Source organism: Bemisia tabaci, chromosome 5, assembly GCF_918797505.1.
Source record: "Bemisia tabaci chromosome 5, PGI_BMITA_v3".
Taxonomy (NCBI): domain Eukaryota; kingdom Metazoa; phylum Arthropoda; class Insecta; order Hemiptera; family Aleyrodidae; genus Bemisia; species Bemisia tabaci.
The window spans coordinates 56,865,816-56,890,943 of NC_092797.1; the positions used below are offsets into that span (position 1 = coordinate 56,865,816).

A 25,128-nucleotide genomic window follows, 5' to 3' on the forward strand; every position below is an offset into this window, starting at 1 on the left:
AAATGTCAAATTTTCGTACCGTGGTAAGTCTTCTACATTTCAGACAAGATGATAATCAGTCAGATAATTACCTAATAAAGACAGTGATTCAGTCTGGAAAATCATCTGAAGAGGAGGGAAGTAGATGACCAAGAGTTGTCCGATAACCGACAGCGACACCGCTAGAAGAAAAGCACGATTTGTGAATAGACCAATTGTAAAGATGGATTTAGTTTGAGATCGACAACTCAGAGCGTTGAACATGTCAAAGAAAACGAAGCATGTGAATGTCATGGTCGTATCATGTTTTGAAACTATGTTGTCGCTCATTTCTCTTTTGTAGACCCAAAGTGTTCCCAAGATAATGATCGATGCTGACATTAGGACATTTATTATCAAGTTCCTCGTTATCATTTGCTCTTTGGTGCTTCGTGGTCGCTGCTTCACTATGTCTTTGTCTACAGGTTCCACTCCCAAACTGAAAATATGAAAGTAGCAATTATAAAAGTGAGGAAAAGAATAAATTAGTTTGATTACATGAATGATAAAATCATCCTCTGACATTTACAGATTTTAGAATGGAGAAAAAATAAAAATTGTTCCAGATCAGAGTTTTCATACCCAACACTGACAGGTACTCTTAAAAAATATGACAAATGATGACAATTGGACTTCATTTTGCAATTTGGAAGTACTATTTTTTTCTATTTTTGGCTCGTTTGTAAAAACACTTGCGTACATATGAGAATCAATGGTACATACATTGATTTTATACTGAGCTGGAAATTATAGTTCCCAATTGAATCGGCTCTTGCAAAAACCGCTAATGTCCATTTTTTTTTCAATTTTGAGATTTTTGTGTTAAAATACTTTCGGAGGTCAGACACACATATTAATGTGATGTTTGTTCTTTAGGTTTGAACCTCCTTTTTTTTTGGGGGGGGGGGGGGCGTAGGGTCAAAATCATGCAAAAACCGCCTTAGTCCATCTTTCGTTATATGCCTCATACTGAACAACAAACCAAAATGAAAAATGTGTCCTGGACGACACAAGGTGATCTGTATGCATTTTGAGGCGCTGAATCCAAATTAGATATCCGTTTTTATCCATCACCCTCCAACTTTCCGAAAAAGCCGATTTTACTCGGAAAAATGGCCATTTATTTTGGACATTTTATTAGGTACTTTTCCAACTGTTACTCCCCATGGTATGAAGGTAAAATTTTTCTCAGCTACTAGATACAATTATTCCGATGTATTTTGTGCCACTGAGGCCAAAAATGGCCTTTATTTTTCCCGTTTACCTCTCAGTTTTCTATAAAAGCGACTTTTCCCCAGGAAATGAGGAAACTTGACGTATATTTGTCGTGAATACAATTTATTTTTATAAATTTGCCTGGACCCGTGAAAGTGTAATACATATGTATTTTGAGCTGCTGAATCCGAATATGACCTCGGTTTCTTCCTATCATTCTCCAGTTTTCCAGTAAAGCCAATTTTTCCAAGCCTAAAATTGTGTAAAAGCTTTCCTAGACTCAAAGTGTATTAAAAATACATTTTAAAAATGTCTTTGATGTGTAATACATCAGTTCCTTTGTATTTTAAACTGTTGAATTCAAATATGATCTCACATTTTTCCTAGCACCCATCCTTTTCCCGGAGGAGTTGCTTTTCTTCAGAAAACGCTCTTTATCGGTATTTTTTGATGATTTTCCTATTCTAAGGAGTCTTAGAAAATGTTTGAGACACTCTTTTGGTCTCTCTTGCTGTAGGAGACACTGATCTCGAATGGATCTTCACTCATCTTTGACAAGCCCCCGTTTACTAGATGGTCCGATTTTTCCGGGCCAAAAACTTTTCCAAACTGTTCCCACTTCCAGGGAAGTTCATAAAATTTTCCCGATTTGGATACATCGATTTTCATGTAATTTGAGGTAATAAACCAGGATATGATCTCAGAAATTCGTTATCACTCACCATTACGACGGAAAATCCTATTTCCTGGGAAAACTGTCGCAAAAAAACTCATTCTCCAAGAAAAATGAACTTTTCTGGCAAAATCGAGGGCGATGATAAAACTAGAAAACATCGTACCTCAACTGCAGTGTTTCAAAATGTTGGCTTTTATATTATTTTTTGGAATGAGAAAGAGCCGATCTTATTATGCTTTAAATTTTTACTGAATATTTTTCATGAAGTGGAGGAAATCCAGAAAAAATTCGATAAGTGACGTAGAATAATTTTCCATTGAAAAATTAAGTGTGACACAATGGCAGCAACATCGCATAGGCTCCGCTCTAAAGACGCTAAAATTAGGCTTAAAGTAAGCGAAATGAAGCAAATAAATTTTGGCAACATGCAAGGATGTATTGTCACGCGCAATGTCATCATAGATTCTGCAAGTTGCCAAACTTATTTGCTTCATAAAGCTAGAAATCCCCAACCGAATTTTGAGGCCCTTCATCCAGCTTATCCTTTGAGGAAAGTTGCGATAAAGGGTCTAAAAATGCGCAACGTTGATTCAATAGTTTCGTACATACCCGAAGACTTTTTGAAATTTTATGACGACCTTGCGAATTCTCTGGTCACTGAGGCAAGTAATGATTCCTTCAGTGAGGAGAAATATGGCGCAGCAGCGTGTTTTAGGAGTATTCGGAGATGCTTAAAGAGGTTCTTTTAATTGCTTTGTTTATTTTATTGTTTGTCACTCTAAAGATACATTTTTTGTTAATTTTTCAATATATTCCGTACCTAAAAATAAGAGTTTTTGGTGATATAGAACCGACCCCGCACAAATAATGCAAAAACCACTAATGTCCAGTTTATTGCTGGTGGTTTCATGATGAAACTTGCTTTAAGTGCCGCAATTGTCAAGAATTTTATTTTTTCAACTTTATTTGAATGATAATCTACCCCTTTAATATCTTTAGAATGAATTTTGAAAATATTAAACGGCTCCAAAGCTCAGAGATTTTCACGAATCATGCAAAAACTGCTATTGTCCAGAGTCCTGTCTTTTTAATTAATCCAAACAGAAAGGGAGCTGGATACTGTTAAGGATCCTTTTCTACAATCTGCTCCTGTAATAATTAACTTATCAACATTTTTTAATCCTGCATTTAAAAGGCTTCTACAGTTTTTTGCAGTTCTCTCAAAATTAGAGAAAAGTCAGCAGTTTTCGAACGAGCTGATTCAATTGCAAAATGTAGTATAATTAATTACTGTAATAATGTATAGTATTGTAGTTTCCATCTTTAGCTAGACTCCAGGCCAAATAAGTTAATGCATTTTTAAACTGCGATAGATTGTCTGACATCAGTTTAGCATTGAAAGTTAACGCAAGAATCAAGATGGTGGATGTTTTGTTGCAGTCTAGAACTGGTAAATTTGTTTGGCGTGAACTTTAAAAATATTGAAATGCAAATACTAAGAAGCATAGGTTGATACATGACCTGTATATTAAGTAATGTCATTAAAAAATCTTTAGCTGCTTCTTTCAAGCATGAAATTCAGAAGTAGCTGGAAAAAAATATTACCTCTGAGCAGGCGGTCCATCCATAATTATATTGATCCATAAAATTTGCATGGCATTTAATGGATTCTGAATGCCTAAGAGTGTGGACAATGCAATTAGAGATAAAGCAGCAATACTTGTGCTCAGTTGGAAACGAACAAAATTGCGAATGTTGTGAAAAATTCCTTTACCTTCCTCTATGGCAGCGCTGTAACAGGAAAGGAGGCCGGTTTTTCACAGAGAAAACAAGAGACATAAAGACAGAGCACTAAAAGCAAAAAATGAAGCTTCTTTTCAACCACTTCCACTATTGGCTAGAGGATTGGCGGCGAAATCGGGACAAGTTTGAAATTCAAATGTAGGGTGGGAACTAAATAAAAGTGCGAAAACAAAGTATTCTAGGTGGATTTTTGCCCAAATTCACTTACCCACTCATATTTTTTTAACTTTAGGTTAGTTTTGGTCCATCATCGACCGATTAATTTCATTTGGAAGTAACGGTCATCTAGGACTGTAACAGCCTGGTTGAACCGGCAGGACCACCATGAGTAGAAGAGAAACTAACTTTATCTGAGATTACTGCCTATTACCAAGAAAAAGTAAGTGTATTATAAAAAGTTGCAGTCCCAACTTTCTTAATATATTCGTTTTAGGCATTTAAAATACGTTTAGAAGAAGAAATGGGGAATAATCAAGAGGACAAGTTCAAATCAAATTTCCGTTTGCCGCCATGAATTCCCATGCTCATTTATACACTCACACAAGCACCCAGCGCCAAACCAGGATTCACTTTTTCCTGTGCTTTTAGATACGAGCACTACATCTTTATGTCTTTGAGAGAAACTGCTACAAAATTACAAACAAACCTCAAAAATAATAGGTGGTTCTTTATAGAGAGAGCAATAGAAAGGGAAAATCAGAGGGATAGAGAGGGAATCAGTCAGGGGCAAAGTTTCTTGTGTTAAGATTGTGATTTGACTTTGTAGTAGGTTGACTTCTTACAAAAACCTTGAAAATTACACAAGAGCAATTAAAATTATCGAATGGTTAATTTCTTATTGAAAAAAGTCAAACTTACATGATAGTGTTAAAGTCATCGTCGACTAAAATCATGTCAGCTGCCTCTTTGCAGACATCTGTTCCATTCTTACCCATTGCAATACCTATGTCTGCTTTCTTCAACGCAACACCGTCATTGACACCATCGCCAGTCATTCCTACAATCATATCGTTAGCTTGGAATGCCTGAAAACGAAGATTAGATCCTCTTTAATCCATCACCCTCAAAACATAGTTGTAAAATTTCAATAATAAAATGAGTATCGGGAGTTACAAACATTTGGTGTCTTGCATGTTGATAGAGCTCAATTTTACGAGTGAATGTTACTATTTCAACAGCATTGCATGAGTATTAATTGTATTTACAGAAGCTATGATTCCTAGTGATGAAAGTTATTCATTTTTGCTCCAACAAGTGTATTAGTGTCTCCGAATAAGCAGTGCTGATAGCTTACCGACAAGTTTTTTTGAAAATTCCTATCGAGAAAGAGGCTAGTTTTTTTAAAAAGAGAAGAGCAAGTTCAACTTACCTTCACAATGCGTAACTTATGTTTAGGAGTGACTCGATAAAAGACCACTACGCTATTGACCATTTGTTCTAATTGCTGGTCAGTCATATTATCGATATGATCACCAGATAGGGTTTGTCCATGGACCGTGTCTAAGCCAACCATAGCAGCTGCAAAAAAATTGTAAAAGCTAATTGATGAGGAACAGAAAAAATATATTGACTCAAAGTTAAAGCCTGGACAGAACTTCCCATTACTGATTCAATTAAGAGACAAACTTGAAGCATGCGTCTTCAGTTAAATCATTTTCAACATCATAACTAACTCCTTATTTCCTTTTCTTTTTAAAAGGTGTAAAGAATGTAGAACAATTTTAGAAAGCAACTATGAATATATATAGGAATAATAGGAGGTGATCCTTCACTTTTTGAACAGACTAACATTATTTTTCAAAGTAAATATCATTGAAATAATCATATACACTTGTGGGATAAATTCAAAATTATGATCATGTACCGTTATTCTTAATGATAAAATGAACCAGTAAAGGAACTACAAATACAGTGATAAGAGTAAAAATACTCCTTACTCTAAGTGTGGAAAATGAAGAACGTATTTTGATTATGGTAAAAATCTTACCAACAGAGGTAGCAGTCTCTTGAGCGTCTCCTGTGACCAACTTAATTTTTACGCCAGACTGCTGCAAAGTCAGAATTGCTTCCCGAACTTTTGGCCGCGGAGGATCACAAATACCAACTAAACCTAAGAATACTAAATCTTGAAGTGAGCTTCCACTTGCCATCCCAACGACTGTAACATTAGAAAAAAATAGGAAGTTAAAAATAAACAAGTAACATCAATGTGACTCCCTCATAAATAAATTGAAAAGTAATTATACGTTTTTATTTTCGTTGATATGGTAAATACTGGATGGTAATTCTAATTATTGGCTACAAAATGGTGCAAAGCTTGTCTCCCCTGGAGCATTAAGTGTATTCTGAGCACAGACTGATGGCGGCGGTTGACCCCTGGCATACGTCGAGATGCGGTATACATAGGGATGCCGTGTGCTCAGGTAGCCGAATCTGCAAGTGTACGTTGGTAGCAGGATCTCCGGGTTTGCTGGCATCCCTCGCTGCAAAGGATCCCAGCATACAAGGGTGGACAGCTACATTGATATGCTGACATGCTGGTATCCACCATGTATCGGCTAGTAAGTGCACCAAGATTGGCCGCCACAGTTTGTAGAACTTCCATTGGAGTGCTCGCATTTAGGGCATTGTCTCTATTGTCGGTCGCACGGGATTGCCAGGGTGAACGTCGGGCTGAATTTCGACGTATCTGCTCTCGAGGGCTGCTACAGGATTCAGCTACTATGCGGATGCGGAGTCTGTTGGGTCTCCATCTAGCCGGCTACCTGAGTATCTCTGGATTCGTATGCTGAGTTCGACCTACTAGCATACTATGCGCATGCCCCAAGATCCAGGAGCCTTGAGCATAGCTTAGTAGCTGAGATTCCACATCTGGGCTAGATACTTGCGGCCAGGTAGCAGCTACCAGTCCCTGATTCTGAATGGCTCCTAAGTGCTTGTAACTAGGAAACAGAAAAGTACCCAACTTTGATTGCAGCACCAGATATTTTTAAGAAACTTAGAGTACTAATTTCTTAGAGTCAGGTTCACAGGACTTACCTCTTAAGCCTTGGCGACCCAGATCATAGGCTTGAGCAAGGAATTCTTGCTCTTTTTTCAGATCTAAAGGAAGAACAGATCTGTCGGTTTTGAACTTGGTACATTGCTTGAGCACTTTTTCTATGGCACCTTTCACAAAGAAAACTTCATCATTGACTGATCCTCCTTTAATAGCACATTTCACAGCCATGATTTTGTGCTCTGATGAAAATGGATACTCCTTTAGGCGGATGTATTTATCTGCGACTCCATACATTTTGTTCTGTAACATAACACAGTGAAAAATTTAAAGTATAATGGTGCTGCTTGACTCAACTAAACTTATCGGTAGAAATTGAATGAATACATCATATGCCAACCTGAATTTCCAAATAAATGTACTAGAAATAAATTTACCCTGCGTCCATGCAAGTCAACATGTAATTGAGCCTTACTGCATTTACATGGCAAGCAAAAACTATTATGATGTTTTTGCAGGTTTCATGATCTTATTTTTGAGATTTAAAAGAAAATACACTGATAGAGAAATGATGACGTGGTGGGATTCTCTATCAAGAGTGGTTTCGATTCTATCCAATTAGATTCCAATTACATATTTTCTAAGACCTTTTAAAGCTTCTGAGATTTTTCCCCTTCACACAAACACAAATGGCGATAGGATTTCGAATTGTTAAACAAACCTTCATGGCCACAGCTACAAGAGCACCTTCTGTTGGTTGACCATACAGATTTTCATCTCTGATGATAGCGTTATTGCAAACGATACCTGCTTCCAACAACCTAAAGATGGACGCATTGGCAAGGTTTATGTCATCGCATTTGAAAATTATGATTTCACCATCATCATTGTAACCCGTTCCAGTGACCTAAAAACAACAAAAAAATGAAGAGGGGAAAGTGCCATCTCAAAAAAGTAAGAGGACATGATTAAATTTGGATCCTCTGTTTGATGCAGTGCAAAGCTTATTGTGGTTACTAGTACCATTGGAGCCTCTTTAAAACCAATTTTACAATTTTCCATAGCCGAAAATTGGCGTGCGCGTGGGATGCAGGTATTTTCACCGCATATGATATGCATGAGTTTCTAACATGTCAAACAAAAATCAGGCTGTTTGAGCTTTTTAAGTGGCTGCCTCGGTAGTCAATTTCAAAGTCCTTACAATTTTTCAGATTTTCTTCACAATTTGTGGCTACTTTCCTAACAAGATTGAAAATTGAAATTTTTAAAACAAAATGCATTTTTAAAAAAATACCTAATTTAAAAAAAAATGATGAGAAATATGTACTACAAAGTTGGTAAACTGAGGTGGTAGTATCAAGCAAGGAGGTAAAACAGAATAAGATACTAATCATTACCTCGGCACAATATCCATCAGAGGTACGAATGGTCGTTACGGTCATTTCATTCTTAGTGATGGTGCCTGTTTTATCAGAGCAGATGACATTTACGCAACCTAGGGTTTCCACTGTAGGCAATTTTTTTACAATAGCCTTCCGTTTGGCCATCCTTAGAACTCCTAGGGCCAGAGTTACTGTGACAACAATTGGTAGGCCTTCAGGGATAGCAGCCACTGCCAAACTAGACACAAAAGAAATGGTAAAATTCTTCTTTTTTTCTTCACTTTAGCTTCCCCAGAAAAAACATCTTAGTGCCAGAAAGCTTGACATAGAGATGTTAGTGCTGCTGCATGAAGGAGAGTTTCAAATCCTAGCCGAGCACAAAAGGACACAGAAAAATATCAAACCGATCTAGGGTTGTGATAATTTGAAGTTTAGAAAATACGAGTAATTCTGAGAAAAAACTGTTACAATATTATATTGATCTACAATGCTGGGGCGCATAATCTTCAGTTTATACTGCAACTTGACACTCTCTGTCGGCGCAACAATGCACTAACCATTAGCATTTTATCTTTTGGAATACAGCAGGAGTGTTTCCCACTTAAGACTTAATTTCCACTTTGCTCAGCATAGAAAAACTGCAAAAGACTTGCTCCCCTGCAGATATGTAATTTACCAGTTTGATTACCAAGTAAAAATTTCCAGCCCATTGAATGTGTCACTTTGAAAACATGACTCTTTTTATCCTCTATTCCTCAGGTCCTTCCTTAAGGGAGCTGTCCAATTGTAATTGAAGGGAAAAAAACACTACTCTTAGGGAGAAAAGTTCTTAACTATTTTTTTTTCACTATTGCCAGAGAACCCCCCACAGACCTTATGGGAAATGGCTCTCTCTAGAATCTGTTGAAACTTGGATATGTTGCTCAGCTAGTCATTCTGATCAAAAGTTCTAATGGGCCGAAAAAAATTCCACGAGCGATTTTCGCGATATTCGCCGTTTTATGTGCGTAAATTGAGGTTTCGCTGGCTGGACCATTGTGCAGTGCTTCTTGTGCCCTTTCCTTCCAGTCTGCTCTGGCAGCTCTCCGCTTCCCCGCCTCCCATACCCAAGGCTCGGACTCCGACGCTCACGAGGCTTCACTCATTGTCGCCGAGCCGGGTGGTCTTTATCACAGTGAGCGTCGGAGTTCGAGCCTCGAGTATGGGAGGTGGGGAAGCGGAGAGTGGCCGGAGCGGACTGGAAGGGAAGGGCACAAGAAGCACCGCACAACAGTCCGGCCAGCAAAACCTCAATTTATGAACATAAAACGGCAAATATCTCGAAAACCGCTCATGGGATCTTTTTCCGCCCATAGAACTTTTGATCAGAATAACTAGCTGAGCAGCATATCCAAGTTTCAACAGATTCTAGAGGGAGCCATATCCCATGAAGTCTGTGCAGGGTTCTTTGCAGTCCACTTGTAAAAATATATAATTTGGCAGTTTGACAGTCAAGTCAAAATTTCTGAGCTGTAAGGTGCACTCCTTTGGAAGCAGGACTTTTATTGATCCCCATTCCCCAGGTGTAGGCCTGTAAAGTTCAGGAAACTAGCCGCTTGCTTACCTGACTCCGATTGTCAACATGTCTAAGATAGGTCGTTGTTGAAACCAGCCAAGCAACATAATGATTCCAATGATACCAAAGGAATAGAGTGATAGTTGAGCCCCCAGAATGTCCATGCTTTTTTGGAGGGGTGTTTTTGGTGCATCTTCGGCTTGCATCATACGGAATATTTCACCAAATTCAGATTTCTCACCTGTGTTGACAACAATACCCTGTGACACAAGTAAAAGAGAAAGTCATTTACCAACAAGTTCTTTCTCTTGAAGCAGAGGAATTGAAGATTTTCCTAAAAAAGACTAGTTGAAAAAATAAAAAAAGGGTAAATTCACACTATTGTTGACGGAATTGCAGTTATTAGTTGAAGAGGAATACGTGATTCTATTTTAGAGAAAAAATTGAGAATGAACACTCTCTTTTAAAAATTAGATATCTTGATTCTGGGTTTTGAGCTCCTGATAACTCAAGATTCGTTTGGAGACCAGCACAAGAAATATGATCAATAAAAATTTTAAACTCACTTGCTCGTAAAAATATTAAATATTTAATATTTTTCCGTACAAGTGAGTTTAAAATTTTATTGATCTTGATAACTAATGAGTCGGCCATTTACGGAATGAAAATTTTTCGGTTCGCTTTGTAGTGACTTTATGGAAAATCATGATAAAATTTCATCAAAATTTAAACAGATTATTTGCCGATCAAAAACTATTTCAGCAAAATTTTCGTTCAGAAAATGAATACTATGATATATGAGCTGATGGTGCAAATAAAAATACAGATTTCTAGTAGAAGGCTTTATTTCTTAGAAGGCATGGAGCTGGATGATTGGAGAGTTTCAGCTTGAAATTTTACTATTGTTTTGTGGTTTATTTGCACTTATGACATTAAAAACAAAATAAATACTTTTTTGTTCCAGTAGTGCTACCTAGATAATGGACTCGCTAGAAGATGCAAAGTTTTGCTTGCTGTCAATATCAAAACAGTTTAAATCCATAAAGAAAAAAAAGGTGTTTGCATTTCGGGCATCTTGGATTTTTTTGATGACGTAGGTCCGCACGGAGATTTTTATCATCTATTTTCTTGAAAATGGTGTAGTTTATGGAAAAAAGGCATTTTGGATAAAGGTTTGAAAATATATCATGAGTTGATTTAAGCAAAATAATCGGACGTTATGATCTATTTTTCATACTTTGAATTCCAGATTTTGCTAGAGTACCTGTACCGACCTAAATCATGGGGTAAACAATCCTCAAGATGCAAAAACCTCCTTTTTTTTCTCTATGGTTTAAATCACTAATAGTGAGCGCTGAAAAAAGAGACTGCACTTTGCCAAAGATGAGGTCGATTGGACATGATGAAAGGTGAACATGCGTTAATGCACTAAATGACCGGGTATCGTTAAAACTGGTTATAAGTTTCATAAATTACCAGAACATTTAATTTTTTGACTGACATGAGTGTTCTAAAAGTCAGCATTAACCGTGAAATTTCCTCACGAACAGGCATATTGAATGGTGTTATTTATAATAAGATTTTTATGCAAAACATACCTTGCCATTTCCACACCTTACTAATGTTCCCATGAAAGCGATATTTTTCATGTTGGTGTGACCATTGACTTTTAGCATTGGTTCCATCGATTTTGCAGCAGGCTCTGTTTCACCAGTGAAACTGCTTTCATCAATTGATAGATCTATGGCCTGAAAGAAGACATAGGATACTGTGATGAAGCAAACAATTACCTCATTTGGGAAGAAGCTTAAGAAATATTCTGATGCACTATATCTCCCATTAAACGTAATTTGCATGTATAAACAGAAACAAATCCAATGTTAAAAGGACATTGCTCATCAGTGGCGTAACGATCTCATCGGGGGCCCCCCCCCGCAGAATTTATTTTGGAAATCCCCCCCCCCCAAAATAGAAAATCACAATTTGCTTCCATATTTACATTATGCATTATCGTATCAATATTGCAATTAAGTACCCCCCTTCTTCCACTCCTCCCACTTCCTCTCCGATGTTGTATCAGCTAAATTAAATGTGCGTGCAGTTTCGATTAAGGATTAAGGGATTGAGGAAATTAGGACTAGGAAGGTGAGGTTTTGAAAATTGAGGTATTTATCTTTTAAATTACGTTTTTTATTGTCTAGAAAATTTAGACAAACTCACATTAATTCCTAAGATTACTTGTTGATATATTGTTGTCTTCGGGCATTCTTTGCTACAAAAACTTTCACCACTTCTTTGACATCAATACTTCGAGCTATGTCGGACTCGATGCTCAAAACACTCAAACCAACTAATCTTTCCTGGGACATAGTACTTCGAAGATAATTTTTTATCAAAGTAAGTTTGGAAAAAGAACGTTCGGCAGTTGCAACAGTTACGGGCAAAGTTAAAAATAGTAGAAATGAAGTGCAAACGTCCGGAACACTACACGCGAGAGAATAATTTTCAATGAATAAAAAATTTGCCAGGTCCTTTATTGTTGAGCAAGCCTTTATGTCGTCTTTTAATGCAATCCTGAAACTTTGTAGCTCAGATGGGAACGTTAGTTCAATGTCCTCGGGATATTCTGATACCAATTTCTTTGCTCTATCCGTTAGCTCCTTATCAGTGGCCGTTGCGAGAAATTTGGGGTTTAAAAGTTCGAACAATTTTATGATATTATTCAACCCTTCAAATCTTGTTTTAAGTTGGCTTAAAACTATGTCTAAAGTTCCATAAAATACAGCTGTTTCAAAGTACTTCAGCGGATCTGACAAACGCTCATCTTCAGCTATTTCACCAAAATGTTTTGTGACCTTCCGGTGTCTCTTGTTCTGGAATTCGCAGGTAACACCCCATTCCTGAGCAACTGATACTGCAACAATGTACGCATCATTAAAATGGTTCCTGAAGTGAGATAGTTTGTCAGATGCATTTTTCAGCCATTCGTGAGCTTTAAAAAGGTCAGCGTCTTTGGATTGTAATTGTTTTGAGACTGGATTCACCGATTCGAGAATGAATGTATGGAGAACCAAGAGAAAAACGAACTCAAACTTTTCTAACCTTTTTAGTAGGTTTTGCGCTTTAGTTATCTCGTCGGATTTCGTGGATGTGAGACAAATTTTTGAAAGCGCTTTCATGACATCAGGATAATTGTATCGCAGGGCTTGCAGAGCTTCAGATCTTGACGACCACCGAGTAGGGCAAAGTTTTTTCAGTTTAAGAAAATATGCTTTTAGAAGCTGCCATCTAAGGATGCTTTGGCTGAAAAATACGTAAACTTCTTCAACGGTAGCCCAAAAAACTGTATTCTCTTGTACTTGTGAAGAGGCATCATTCAAAATTAGATTTAAGTTGTGGTCGGAACAATGCACATATTTTGCGAAACTTTGCTTCTGTTCAATCCGAGTCTTCACACCTTAATAAATACCGGACATATTCGCAGCCCCATCATATCCCTGCCCGCGATACCTAGAAAGGGATAAACCTTTTTGTTCGATGCTTTGAATAATTGCGGTCTCTAGTCCCAGGACGGTTTGATCCGTGACTTCCTTAAACCCGAGAAGACTTTCTTCGATTTTCAACTTGACAGGTCTTCCTGAGAAAATATTTTTCTCTGTTCGCCTTGCGAATCGCTCAAAGATTTTTTTCCCCCTGAAAATTCATGTGCTATGTGCCATGTTCGATGTACTTGGAGGCCCCCTTGAGCCGGGGCCCCCCCGAGTCGCGGGCCCTGTGGGCCCGCCCGTTACGCCACTGTTGCTCATACTTCTGATTATTCAATATCATGTTTTCATTTTTGACATTCATGCTCAAAAGAGATTTGCTGAAAGGGAGGAAAGTTATGAACAATTTTAGAAGCCAGGTACCTACCTCACTTGTGGTACGAAATTTTAGTGAGGATAATTCTGTGAGTAAAAGTATATCCAATACGTCTCAGAGAGGACTAAATAATGGATTTTCAATTTCGACAATATTGAATGAGGCTATTGTCAATTAAATTAATCCGTATAGGAGAGTGGATCAGATAGCAACAATGAGGTATGTTTCATTTGAATCAGACTGCTTGATATTCTCTTGATAGTTGCAATTAGGAGAAAGGTGTCGAGACTAAACCAGATTTGGGAGGATTTAATTAATCAGGAATGATTCAATTACTCAGGGATGATTCAATTAGGTACTAGGTGAGTGGATGCAACATTCACTTAAACTTCAGATTTCAGGTCTGTCACTAAAAATTATCCTTTTGATATATTTAGATGAGTCATTCCATGGGGCATTGTGCCTGAAACTGCCTGAAAAAAAAACTTCATTCCAGTGAAATCCTACTTTGCTCAAGCTACAAATTTTGCATAAAAATAAACGAAAATATTCTACACGCATCAATTCCATATCGGGACACATCCTGCAACGAGTATGCCTGCATTGTTAAAGAAATAAATTTGAAATAATCAGGGCAAATTTTCAAATGTCTTTTACAAACAAAAAAATTGCAAAAACTGCCAAGCAATTTTAAATTTTTAGCAGGCCAACAAAAAAATGTATTTTAAACTAAAAAATATTTCCTCCAGGGATAACTTAGTTGCGAAAATTTAACATTCGTGGGTAAGTATTCAGATGATTTTATCATTCATCACACATGTAAGCTCAGTCAGGTTTTCCCTAAGTCAAAAAAGCAGGTGTTCGTAGAGTTCATGTAAATATAATACCATTTGCTTATTCACTCACATATCAATTTGCGACAAGTGCATACTGAAGGCTTGGAAAATAATTCTGCAGTCAATTATTCAACAGATTTCTGTTGCCATGTTCACGTTTAGTCAAACAATACCAAATACACGTCTGGAAAAAAAATATAGCTTCATAAAATAGAAGATTTCAAACCTCAAATAATCTGACATCTGCCGGGACCCTGTCACCAATATTTAGGTGTACAATGTCTCCAGGAACTAGGAGCCGTGCTAGGAATGTTTCAACCATGCCTTCCCGTAGGCTGTGCCATGTAGAAAACAAAAGAGGAAAGATATCAAAGACAAAGACAAATGTGTCGTTTAAAAGCTCCATTGTTAAAGTAAGCTGTTTGGAACTGTTCGGTAACGGAATAACCTACCCAATTCAGAACAGTCAGCATTCTTAAGATCCTTGTGATCATCTGACAACCTGCATTTTTACACATGAATTTTCAACATTTTCACCCGAAAGTAAACTTGTAAGGGACCGGAACTACAGGGTATCAATTAAAATTTCAACAAATTTCAAAAATGCAGCTGAATTTGGATTGAAATGGGGCATGTTAAATTGAACAAACGATCTCAAGAAGGCAGAGGTTTTATCACTACCAGTCAAATGATGATCCACCCATCATTACTTTACATGAGCCTAGGCATTTGAACTACATTCTGTAATTAGAAACTACAATTTCTGGCTTATCTGTAAAAACCCTCATGTGCCTAGGGAAACTAATGATACATAAGTTGTTTCAAAGCTGAGCCAAAAATAGTGGTTCCTAATTGCAAACTGTAGTTTATCTGAGTCCTTTGTTCCCAGAACACCCAAAAATTCGAGTAAATATAAGATATTACAAGGCATTAAAAGTAGATCATTCTATGGTTGGCTGGACACAAGACAAGGAGGAGATTAAGTTCCTAACTCAGTATCGGCCTCGCAGTAGTAAGCAGAGTTGGACTGCATTTTGCAATTACTTAAAAAATACAATTTCTGCTTCAGTTTAGATATACCGTAAGTACCTTTAGTTTCCTTAAGCACATAAGTGTTTTTATACTGATGAGACAGATATTAATGTTCCTCATTGCAAAACGCAGTCCACTTGATTTTATGGATACAGCAAATAGATAGTTGAATTGAGGAATCATATTACCAGTTGCAGGACGGTGGTACTAATTTAGTAAGTTCAGACAGAGATTGTTCTGATCGATATTCTTGAACAAAAGCTACAGTGACGACTATTACTATTGCAACAGTAATACTGACGGCATCATCAAATTGTCGCATACAAACGCTGACTAAAGCAGATCCTAATAGTAGTAATATTAAAGGGTTCTTAAACTGAAACAGAGAGAACGATGGGCAAAACAGGTAAGAACGTTTTCTGGGTGAAATTTCATTTCATCGGAGATTGTGAAAAAACATTTTAATAAAAATGTTGGTTTTAAGTAGCTATCAATACATGAAAACGATAATTTATGTAACATTCATGACAAATCTTCATTTTAAAACACTGCAATACTTTAATTAGGTACATTGCAAGAGAAAGTTGTATGTTCGCTTGAAAAATGTTGATAAATTTTCTTTGAAATTTGGAGGGAATTAATTGGAATACAAGAAAAAACAAAAAGCATTAATCTCCAATGGATTTACACCATTTTTGCTACCAAAAGCAAATTGCAATTCCTACAAAGTCATGGTAAACTATAATTTAAATATAAAGCGTTGCTATACTTAATGACACACCTAAAGCTTTTCCGTAGCCTCATCCTTCTCCAATTTCCTTGAATTTACTTTCCGGTTCAAAAGATTCTTTATACTTGTACCCAGGAGCTACATGGTCTCTTGATGACTTATATAAATTAAAGCAGTAGAGTCACAATTATCTTGAATCATCCGCAGTTTTTTTTTTTTTTTAGACGGCGGAGTGCAAAGAAAATTCAGGTTCAATCTATTCAACTCTAAGAAAAACTCCCTTCTGTGACTAATAATTAGACTTGTGTCTAATAATACTTGACAAGTGATTTAATAAAGTCTTTCAAAATATAGGCATATTGATGAGTTTTTCCGGACAGATAAATTAGTTATTGATTATCTGCAGTATCCCCGCCCCCGCCCTGGTAGCGCGCATCGCGGATAATGGAGACTCTAGATATATTAGTTTTTGATTATCCGCGGTAGCCCCGCCCCACAGTGGGAAAAATAGCCGATCTAGCGCCGAAAGTCTTGACGCTCGGATCGTTCACTTTCCCATTGGTTTTTCACACTTTACCGGTCTCATATATCGAGCCATACACTAGTGACAACATTATGCACCAATTTTTTGTAAATTCAAGAGTTATTGAGCCAAATTTAGTCAAGAGATCAGCTGTAATTTACTTCCCTTGAAACTGTGTTTCGGTTTGTGGTCTTTGATCGGCCAGCAGAGTTAATAAAAATATTTCTCGTCGTTTATGCTATTGTCGGTTACTTTCTTCATTTTACTATGTAAGTCTCTGATTTTTCACTTTATTTTGGAAAAGTTTGTGTGATTATGTGTGGGTGTTTCAAGGTAAAGTTATGGATTAGAATGAATGGAATCCGCAAGGTATTACCAAAGCTGTTGATGGATGAGATTGACATATTAATTGGCATGTACTCAATATTAAGAGCAAATAAGGGGGAAAAACACGCTTGAAATTTTAAATTTCCTAATAAAACGTTGCACAATGGAACAGCTTTTACTAATCAATAGATAATAGAGTGTCCTAATTTTTTTCTAATTCCTGTTAGGATAACAGTTAAGTTCCAAACATTTAATTTATCATAAAGTGTTGTCAAACAGGAAATTTAATAGAAGAAATCCGTATTATTGTTTTACCAATACACTTTATTTTCATGAAGGTAAAATGAAGTATTGTCATTACTTGGAAATTTTGGAAATTAATTCCTTTCGCTCAATGCATCTAATGTTTTTCTTTTCATGACTTAATGTAAAATGAAAACATTTTTAAAGGGCAGCAATTGTGAAGTAAAACATTAATAGTTGCACGGAACTATTTGAAAATTGTACATCTTCAGGCAGGATTTGAACCCACTTCCTCGCATAAGCAGCAAGGGACCCTACCAACTAGGCTATGGCTTCAGTACGAGCGATGGGCTGAAACAGTTGCTCTTAAACACGGGTTGCACGAGTTGCGCGCGCAGAGCACTGTGCACGCACTTCTCCCCATGCGACTCTGTAATCTGTCGCCAAACCCAACGGTACACATTCATTCTGAGCACATTTTCACTTCCTTTTTATCAAATATCTCCTAATGGCGCAAGGATGCGCACCCAAACTAAGGATTATCGTATTCTTGAGAGTATGACGAGTAACTGGATATAAATATCTCCGTGGATCCGAGTGGATCTCGAAAGATACAGTCCATGGAAGTTTGAATTTGGTACTATTTTGGAGGCTAACTTTAAAAAATTGCTGTAAGTTAAAAAAGTAGATTAAAAAAAAAAAATTGTTTCCATACTTTTAGAAAGGTCAGCCATTGCCAAAAAAAATTAAAAGTAAATACATGACGCTTTTTAATAAACACAGGAGGCCATTGAATGTAAGCTTTCAGAGGCGGTCTTCCATCGGTACCGCGCTAATCGGTGCGTTTCTGATGATAATCGCTGATAAGGTCGACCTTATGAAGTAAAACATGACTGATTCTTGATCAGTAGATCCTCAGGAACACGTACATACCAATTTTGGCCATTTTCATTCATGCCGATTTTCCGACTTTTTCGGCGCTAGATCGGCTGTTTTTCCCACTGTGCGCCCCCGCCCTGGTACCACGCATCGCGGATAATCGAGACTCTAGATATATTAGTTTTTGATTATCCGCGGTAGCCCCGCCCCCGCCCTGGTACCGCGCATCGCGGATATTCGCGACTCTAGAAATATTAGTTTTTGATTATCCGCGGTAGCCCCGCCCCCGCGGTGGTAGCGCACATCGCGGATAATCGAGACTCTAGATATATTAGTTTTTGATTATCCGCGGTAGCCCCACCCCCGCCCTGGTACCGCGCATCGCGGATATTCGAGACTCTAGAAATATTAGTTTTTGATTATCCGCGGTAGCCCCGCCCCCGCCCTGGTACCGCTGCATCGCGGATATATCGGAGACTCTAGAATATATTAGTTTTTGATTATCCGCGGTAGCCCCGCCCCCGCCCTGGTACCGCGCATCGCGGATATTCGAGACTCTAGAAATATTAGTTTTTTATTATCCGCGGTAGCCCCGCCCCGCCCTGGTACGCGCATCGCAGATAATGGAGACTCTAGATATATTAGTTTTTGATTATCCGCGGTAGCCCCACCCCCGCCCTGGTACCGCGCATCGCGGATATTCGAGACTCTAGAAATATTAGTTTTTGATTATCCGCGGTAGCCCCGCCCCCGCTCTGGTACCGTGCATCGCAGATAATGGAGACTCTAGATATATTAGTTTTTGATTATCCGCGGTAGCCCCGCCCCCGCCCTGGTACCGCGCATCGCGGATATTCGAGACTCTAGAAATATTAGTTTTTGATTATCCGCGGTAGCCCCGCCCCCGCGGTGGTAGCGCGCATTGCGGATATTCGAGACTCTAGATATATTAGTTTTTGATTATCCGCGGTAGCCCCGCCCCCGCCCTGTTACCGCGCAACGCGGATATTCGAGACTCTAGAAATATTAGTTTTTGATTATCCGCGGTAGTCCCGCCCCCGCTCTGGTACCGTGCATCGCAGATAATGGAGACTCTAGATATATTAGTTTTTGATTATCCGCGGTAGTCCCGCCCCCGCGGTGGTAGCGCGCATCGCGGATAATCGAGACTCTATTATACATTCCAAAATGTTTGACATAGGAGATGCGGTGCATGCCACATAGATTGAACGTGCTTAAATGCTAAAATGAAGCATGTTGTATATGAAGCCTATGCACATAGTTCCTTTAAGCGTAAATACGTCCAGCTCGAATACGGGCATAGCTCGAGATGAATCACCGCAATATTATCTATTAAAAAGAGTCAGATACTTGCGGGCGACTAAGCTTCTCAACTTGCTAGAATTCGAGTGGAGTTATTTAGAAAGAGTGAATCAGTCGATTGTGCTCTTGTTTTTCTCTGCCTCCGCGGCTCCGCTTGGGAAAATGGCCGAGTAAGTTAGCGGGATTTTGAAGAAGGCCAAGAGATCATCTCTTACTTGTTCTAAGTATTTTTTCCACGTGGGATCTGTTTCTTTGATAAGGAACTCGTTGTGGCCTGTAAGTTTTCGGCGGAGCTCGGCTTCCCGCCATGAGAGACCCGTCCGGTGGTCGACCCGTAAGCTGGCCGCTACCTCCTCCGCACCAAGAGTGCTCGCCTCTTTCGTTGTCAGCCACATTTCTTGTTCTGCTCCCTGCAAAAGACCAACATTTCCTATTAGTACAAATCTGTGAAAAATATTCGCTAAAGTTTACAGTGGAGCTCATTCTTTGCCGAGTAGGAAGATTTACCGCGTATAATAGAAAAACGAGGGAAATCAAAAATCCCGTGTAAAATGGGACACTCCACACGCTTATAAACGAAAGTTGTGGACAATCGGAAATCGCGTATAATCGAGGACCATTTTGTGTGCAACAGAACACCGCGAATGATCGCAGGCCAAGGATGAACGAAAACCGCGGATATGCAAATACCACGTGCGATCTAAAACCGTGGATGATCAAAATCTGTGAAAGCAAACCGCGGATAATGGAAAACACGAATGATTGATTCTTGGTTATGGACACTAGATAGATATTAACAAGAGAAATTAATAAAAGTATCACTTTTGTGAGAAAGAGGTGTGAGGGGGATACACAAGGGTGAGTATAATCACAACTATAAAAAAAAAGAAGGAGGGATCGTTTCCGGAGTGAAGGCGAGTAGCTAGGGATTATACCGGAACGGGTTCCCTGTATTGCGTGATACCGATGGGTGACTGTTCACGGTAATGATGACAACCTGACCGCCAAGTCCTACCATTAATGGATGATGACTTCTTGGTCGGGGGAGAAGTTAGGTTCTGTTGCAGAAAAGCTGCGTAAGAAAAGGCGGATCATGGAAGATCCTAAGGGCGGATCGTGGGAGATCCTGAGGAAATGAAGTGGAGGGACGCGAGCTAGTCGGAATGTCCCTCCTGTTTGGTGATCATAGGGACATCAGAGTGAACCAAACGATGATGGGTTATGAAAAACCCGAGAGGGATGACATTCTAGGGTCAGGGAATTGAACCTAGAACGGTGAGATGAAAAGAACGAGTGGATGGCGAGAGAGAACCTCACCTCAACAACGGAAACGGAAGAATGAAAACGCATTAAGGGTGAGAGGTGAACATGTCAGACTTATTGGTCGGTGAATAAAGATAGAAATTAAAAGGAAGTTGGAGAAAAGCTGGTAAAAATGAGATAAAAAAAGTGAAGTAAGAATATTGATAGAAAAAGGGCAAAATTTGATAGAAAGAGATACAGGTTTTCTTGGAGAAAATGTCAAACCGAGCTTACTCTTTCGAGGTTCAAGGAATTGACGGAACGAGAAAACACTGAGCAAGAAGTAAAGACAATTTAGAAAAATCAAATTGAAAAATAATGAGCACGGGATTGAAGAAAAATGAAGAAAAAGAAAAGAAATAAGAAAATAAGTAAAGAAGAAAATAACTCTGTCATGTAATGGAAAATCGCGAGCGGTTCGAATTCGAGGGGTGGGACATTAAGTAGTCAAGAAATTGAAAAAGTGAAATATGCAAAAACTTAAAAATTAACACTGCTGGAAAAAAATGACAAGATTGGTAGACAAGTGAAATAAAATAATCAGAAATCGAGGGCGGGGGTGGGAGAATTTCCTAGCCAACAAAGAAAAATTCATGCGTGGCCTGTATTGGTTACGAGATGCCTTAGAGAGAGTAGTTCAGGTTCTTATGTACTCCCGTGGAACGGTAAGTGAAGCAAGTGTGGAAAATATCTTAATCTCTTCATTTCGATGCGTAAAAAAAGAATTTCGATGTTGTCAAGCTCAATTTTGCGTCCAACCCCCCAAAATCAAGATGGCGGCCAAAATGGGGGCTCGGGGGGTGAAAATTATGGAATTTGATTTTGATGTCATGATTGGGGTCAATTCTTATGTAATTTTGGTCGTAGAATCCGAATTTGAGGTCCAAAATACTCTCCGACCCAAAGGGATGCCCCAAATCCAAGATGGCCGCCAAAATCTCCAAGATAGGGTCAAAACTGCGATACGTATGTAAAAGTGCCAAGTAGGGTGTCCTTGGTAGGGTTCTTTGGGTCGGAGATTTCACCTATGATGTCAAAAACTTACCACGGATCCATTGAAGCCCAAAAAAATCAAAATGGCGGCCAAAAGGGCTGCCGTTGCGGGGTGAAATATTTTGTTGAGGCAAACATCGTCGAATGAGGTGTCACTGTATAGGTTTTTTGGGTCGTAGATTCCAAAAATGAGGTCCAAATAACAAAATAAGCTGATAGAAGTTCTCCAAAAGCCAAAATGGCGGCCATAATGGCTGCCGCCCAGGCATTGAACGCGTTTGAACAGTAGGGTGTCCCATTTTGGACGTTAAAAAAAAAAAAAAAATGCGAAATCCAACAGAGATACCTGCCAAAAAGTTGTCTCATAGTTAGAAAAAAAAGCAAAAAAAATCTCAGGGTCGTAGCTAAAGTTTGAGTGGTCCCGCAAGGTACTTAAGATGTTTCACCGATTTCTCATCTTGGCAATCTTGGCGATCTTGCTGATTTTTTTTCGGTAAATGCAATCGAGGTAAAAAGTCGCAAATGCGGATAATGAGACTTCTGATACTATATTTTAAGAGAAAAATAACGGTTTGGACCCACGAGGATCAGAATCCCTCGTTCTTAGCTCTCAAAATGCAAAAATCAGCGATTTTAGCATTTTGTAGTCAAACCGCTGCTCGACCGTCGCTCGACTTTAATGTCGCGGCATTTGACGCGCTGTTTCACAATGATCCCATTGTAGGAGTGAAAAGTCCTTCAAGTATGTTCATTAGAGGTGTAAGAGAGTCACTTTGACCAATTTTTGTTGCTTTTAAACATTGAGCTCATCGTTTAAAATGTTTTTTGAGCTCGCCCACTCGGGAGAGCTCTTTGCGATCGATTTCTTTTAGCATTGGTAGTGTCCGTGGCGACGAATGGATGGTTCTCGTTGCCGTCGGAGGAACGGCCAAAATCCCATTGATTTCAAGGTCTAAAAGTTGAATTTTCGCGGGTTACAGTTTTCCTCCGTCGAACATTTCCGTTCCCTCATTCAACTGAGGATTAATTGTTCCTCGTTTGCTACACTAGAGAGCAGCACTTTCCAGTGGCCGAGCATATCATAGCATGTTGCTATGGTTTTATATCAAATAACCTAATTGTATGTTATCATCCTCTTATCTTTTCAATGCAGTTTTTGTGTGCAGTTGTACTTGCAATTGTTATTATTTCTTAAAATAAAAAACATGGTGACCTCGACGTGATTTAATAATTTGTTCAATTAATTTTAAGTTACTAAGACTAAGATTGAGATTTGCGCATAATTAATGGATAATCCTTAAGATTGCCGTTATTGGTACCATAGAAGGTTAATTAACCTCAAAATAATTGCATGCTTGAGAGCTCGGTTGAGACTCGCATTGGGATCCTTTCAGAGTTTGTTTAAACCTCATATTAAGAATGCTTTAGGATTCGTTTGAGCCCCTCGCATCAAGAATGCTTGGGAATTCGTTTGAGCCTCGCATTTAGAATGCTTGAGAATTCGTTTGAGCCTCGCATTGAGTTTCTTTAGAGTTCGTTTTAACCTTAAAATACAGATGCATGAAGTGCTCTTTCGAGCTCCGTGCTATTTATAGTGCGCGAGGTGCTCCATTGAGCCACCCCATACCTACAAAGGCGTGATGTGCTCCATTGAGCCACTCGCATACAAAGGCTTGAAGTGGTCTCTCGAGCTCCACGCTAAAATTCAAGTGAATTCCTTTTCAGCTCTTAGTGTATACCATAAGTATTGTGTAAGAATTATGGCAGAAACGTTCCTCCAAACCGTGCTAAATTATAGTTTCTTTGAACTCTGTGCCGATAAAAATTCAGAATTTCAGACTGCCAGCTTAACAAAGTATAACCTTAATTCAAGTTGGCGACTTGATTTAAAAAAAAAAATTAAAATTAAATCATATGGTTTCATTACATTGTTGACAAGTTAAGAAAAAGCTTATCAACGATGAAAGCCAGAAACAAAAATGCGATGGCAAAAATAGCCATTGCAACATTTGCCGCAAAATCACATTCATAAAAGATAATTCCATTTCTCTCTCTTTATTTCTCTTTATTTATTGTAATGTGAAAAATTTGTCATATGAAATTACGTCATAACATTTTGCATCGGCATGTAACCTCTGATAATTGGGTAAAGATTCATTTAATACATATACAATTTCAGAAAAAATCATTAATAGTTGTTAATAGTTTCCCAAAGGCGAGCTCTCCAACACAGTAGTGTTGGAACCAGCAGCTTGTTTGTTTTGTTAATATAATTTTCCCGTTTTTCATCATTTTTTAAAATGGTTTAAAAAGGGCGACTCATCTTACACCAAAATTGAACTCCTTTGGCGAACAATATACGTAGATGGTCAAATACTTCCTCTAAAACAGTTTTTGGATTCAAAGCCTCCCAAAAAAGCCGATGTTGCCATATTTTATCCCCGGAAAACACAAAAAACCGAGTACCTATTTCAGTATTTGGAGGCTGTTCCTCACCGAGCTCATTGAGCAAATTTCAGCAAACCTTGAATTTTCATACGTTATGACCAGATTACTAGTGATTATGTACATGTGTTTATCTATACAGCCTCCCACCGCGGCGCGACGTTGCCATATACCATCGATAAAATTCGATAGAAATCCGCGTTTCCTTAGATTTGAACCATTTTTTCGGATATTGCACATGGAATACTTATGTAAAACTTAAAATACAGTATTCAGAGATGGAAGGGGATCATACCTTGTGGCAATAATCATTATTTTAAGATCCTGCGCTTATCGACGACCCATTTCTTACGAATTCTAAGCATGATGTTTGTGATGTCTCCAAATCTTAGGGAGTGCAAACTCCTTGAAGGACTTTGGGAGGGTAGAGGAATTTCCATTTTGCGGTTTGAGAAAAAAATGGGGAAATTACGAGGCAGCATTCTTAGCAATCGGTACCCTTCCAAAAGGACGGGGGTGGGGGGGAGGGCTAGGTTTAAGGGTGGGCAAAAATTCAGCATTGAGAACCCGTGTTTTTTAAATTAATGACATCACAAACATCATGCTTAGAATTCGTAAGAAATGGGTCGTCGATAAGCGCAGGATCTTAAAATAATGATTATTGCCACAAGGTATGATCCCCTTCCATCTCTGAATACTGTATTTTAAGTTTTACATAAGTATTCCATGTGCAATATCCGAAAAAATGGCTCAAATTAAGGAAACGCGGATTTCTATCGAATTTTATCGATGGTATATGGCAACGTCGCGCCGCGGTGGGAGGCTGTATAGATAAACACATGTACATAATCACTAGTAATCTGGTCATAACGTATGAAAATTCAAGGTTTGCTGAAATTTGCTCAATGAGCTCGGTGAGGAACAGCCTCCAAATACTGAAATAGGTACTCGGTTTTTTGTGTTTTCCGGGGATAAAATATGGCAACA

General features: G+C 38.5%; 2 protein-coding genes across 9 annotated transcripts in view; both read right to left on the minus strand.

Annotated features, from left to right (window-relative positions):
• The window catches only part of SPoCk (secretory pathway calcium atpase), a 78,939-nt gene that overhangs the window by 18,471 nt on the left and 35,340 nt on the right, over positions 1 to 25,128 (minus strand). For all 8 annotated transcript variants that reach the window (XM_072300999.1, XM_072301002.1, XM_072301000.1 and 5 more), the window contains 13 exons: positions 19,617 to 19,811; positions 15,565 to 15,752; positions 14,571 to 14,679; positions 11,246 to 11,395; positions 9,696 to 9,907; positions 8,108 to 8,330; positions 7,432 to 7,617; positions 6,752 to 7,013; positions 5,700 to 5,870; positions 5,082 to 5,230; positions 4,571 to 4,737; positions 3,515 to 3,700; positions 72 to 457 (listed from right to left, as the gene is read on the minus strand). In XM_072300999.1, coding sequence (XP_072157100.1) covers positions 72 to 457; positions 3,515 to 3,700; positions 4,571 to 4,737; positions 5,082 to 5,230; positions 5,700 to 5,870; positions 6,752 to 7,013; positions 7,432 to 7,617; positions 8,108 to 8,330; positions 9,696 to 9,907; positions 11,246 to 11,395; positions 14,571 to 14,679; positions 15,565 to 15,752; positions 19,617 to 19,811 — 2,584 coding nt within the window. The remainder of the gene's footprint in view (positions 1 to 71; positions 458 to 3,514; positions 3,701 to 4,570; positions 4,738 to 5,081; positions 5,231 to 5,699; positions 5,871 to 6,751; positions 7,014 to 7,431; positions 7,618 to 8,107; positions 8,331 to 9,695; positions 9,908 to 11,245; positions 11,396 to 14,570; positions 14,680 to 15,564; positions 15,753 to 19,616; positions 19,812 to 25,128) is intronic.
• LOC140224628 (zinc finger MYM-type protein 1-like) lies at positions 11,882 to 12,826 on the minus strand. The gene has a single exon (XM_072300589.1). The coding sequence runs from the start codon at positions 12,824 to 12,826 to the stop codon at positions 11,882 to 11,884; it is 945 nt and encodes a 314-aa protein (XP_072156690.1).

Coding starts and splice junctions, on each gene's coding strand:
- LOC140224628 (XM_072300589.1), bottom strand. CDS start 12,826: ATGAAAGCGCTTTCAAAAATTTGTCTCACATCCACGAAATCCGACGAG.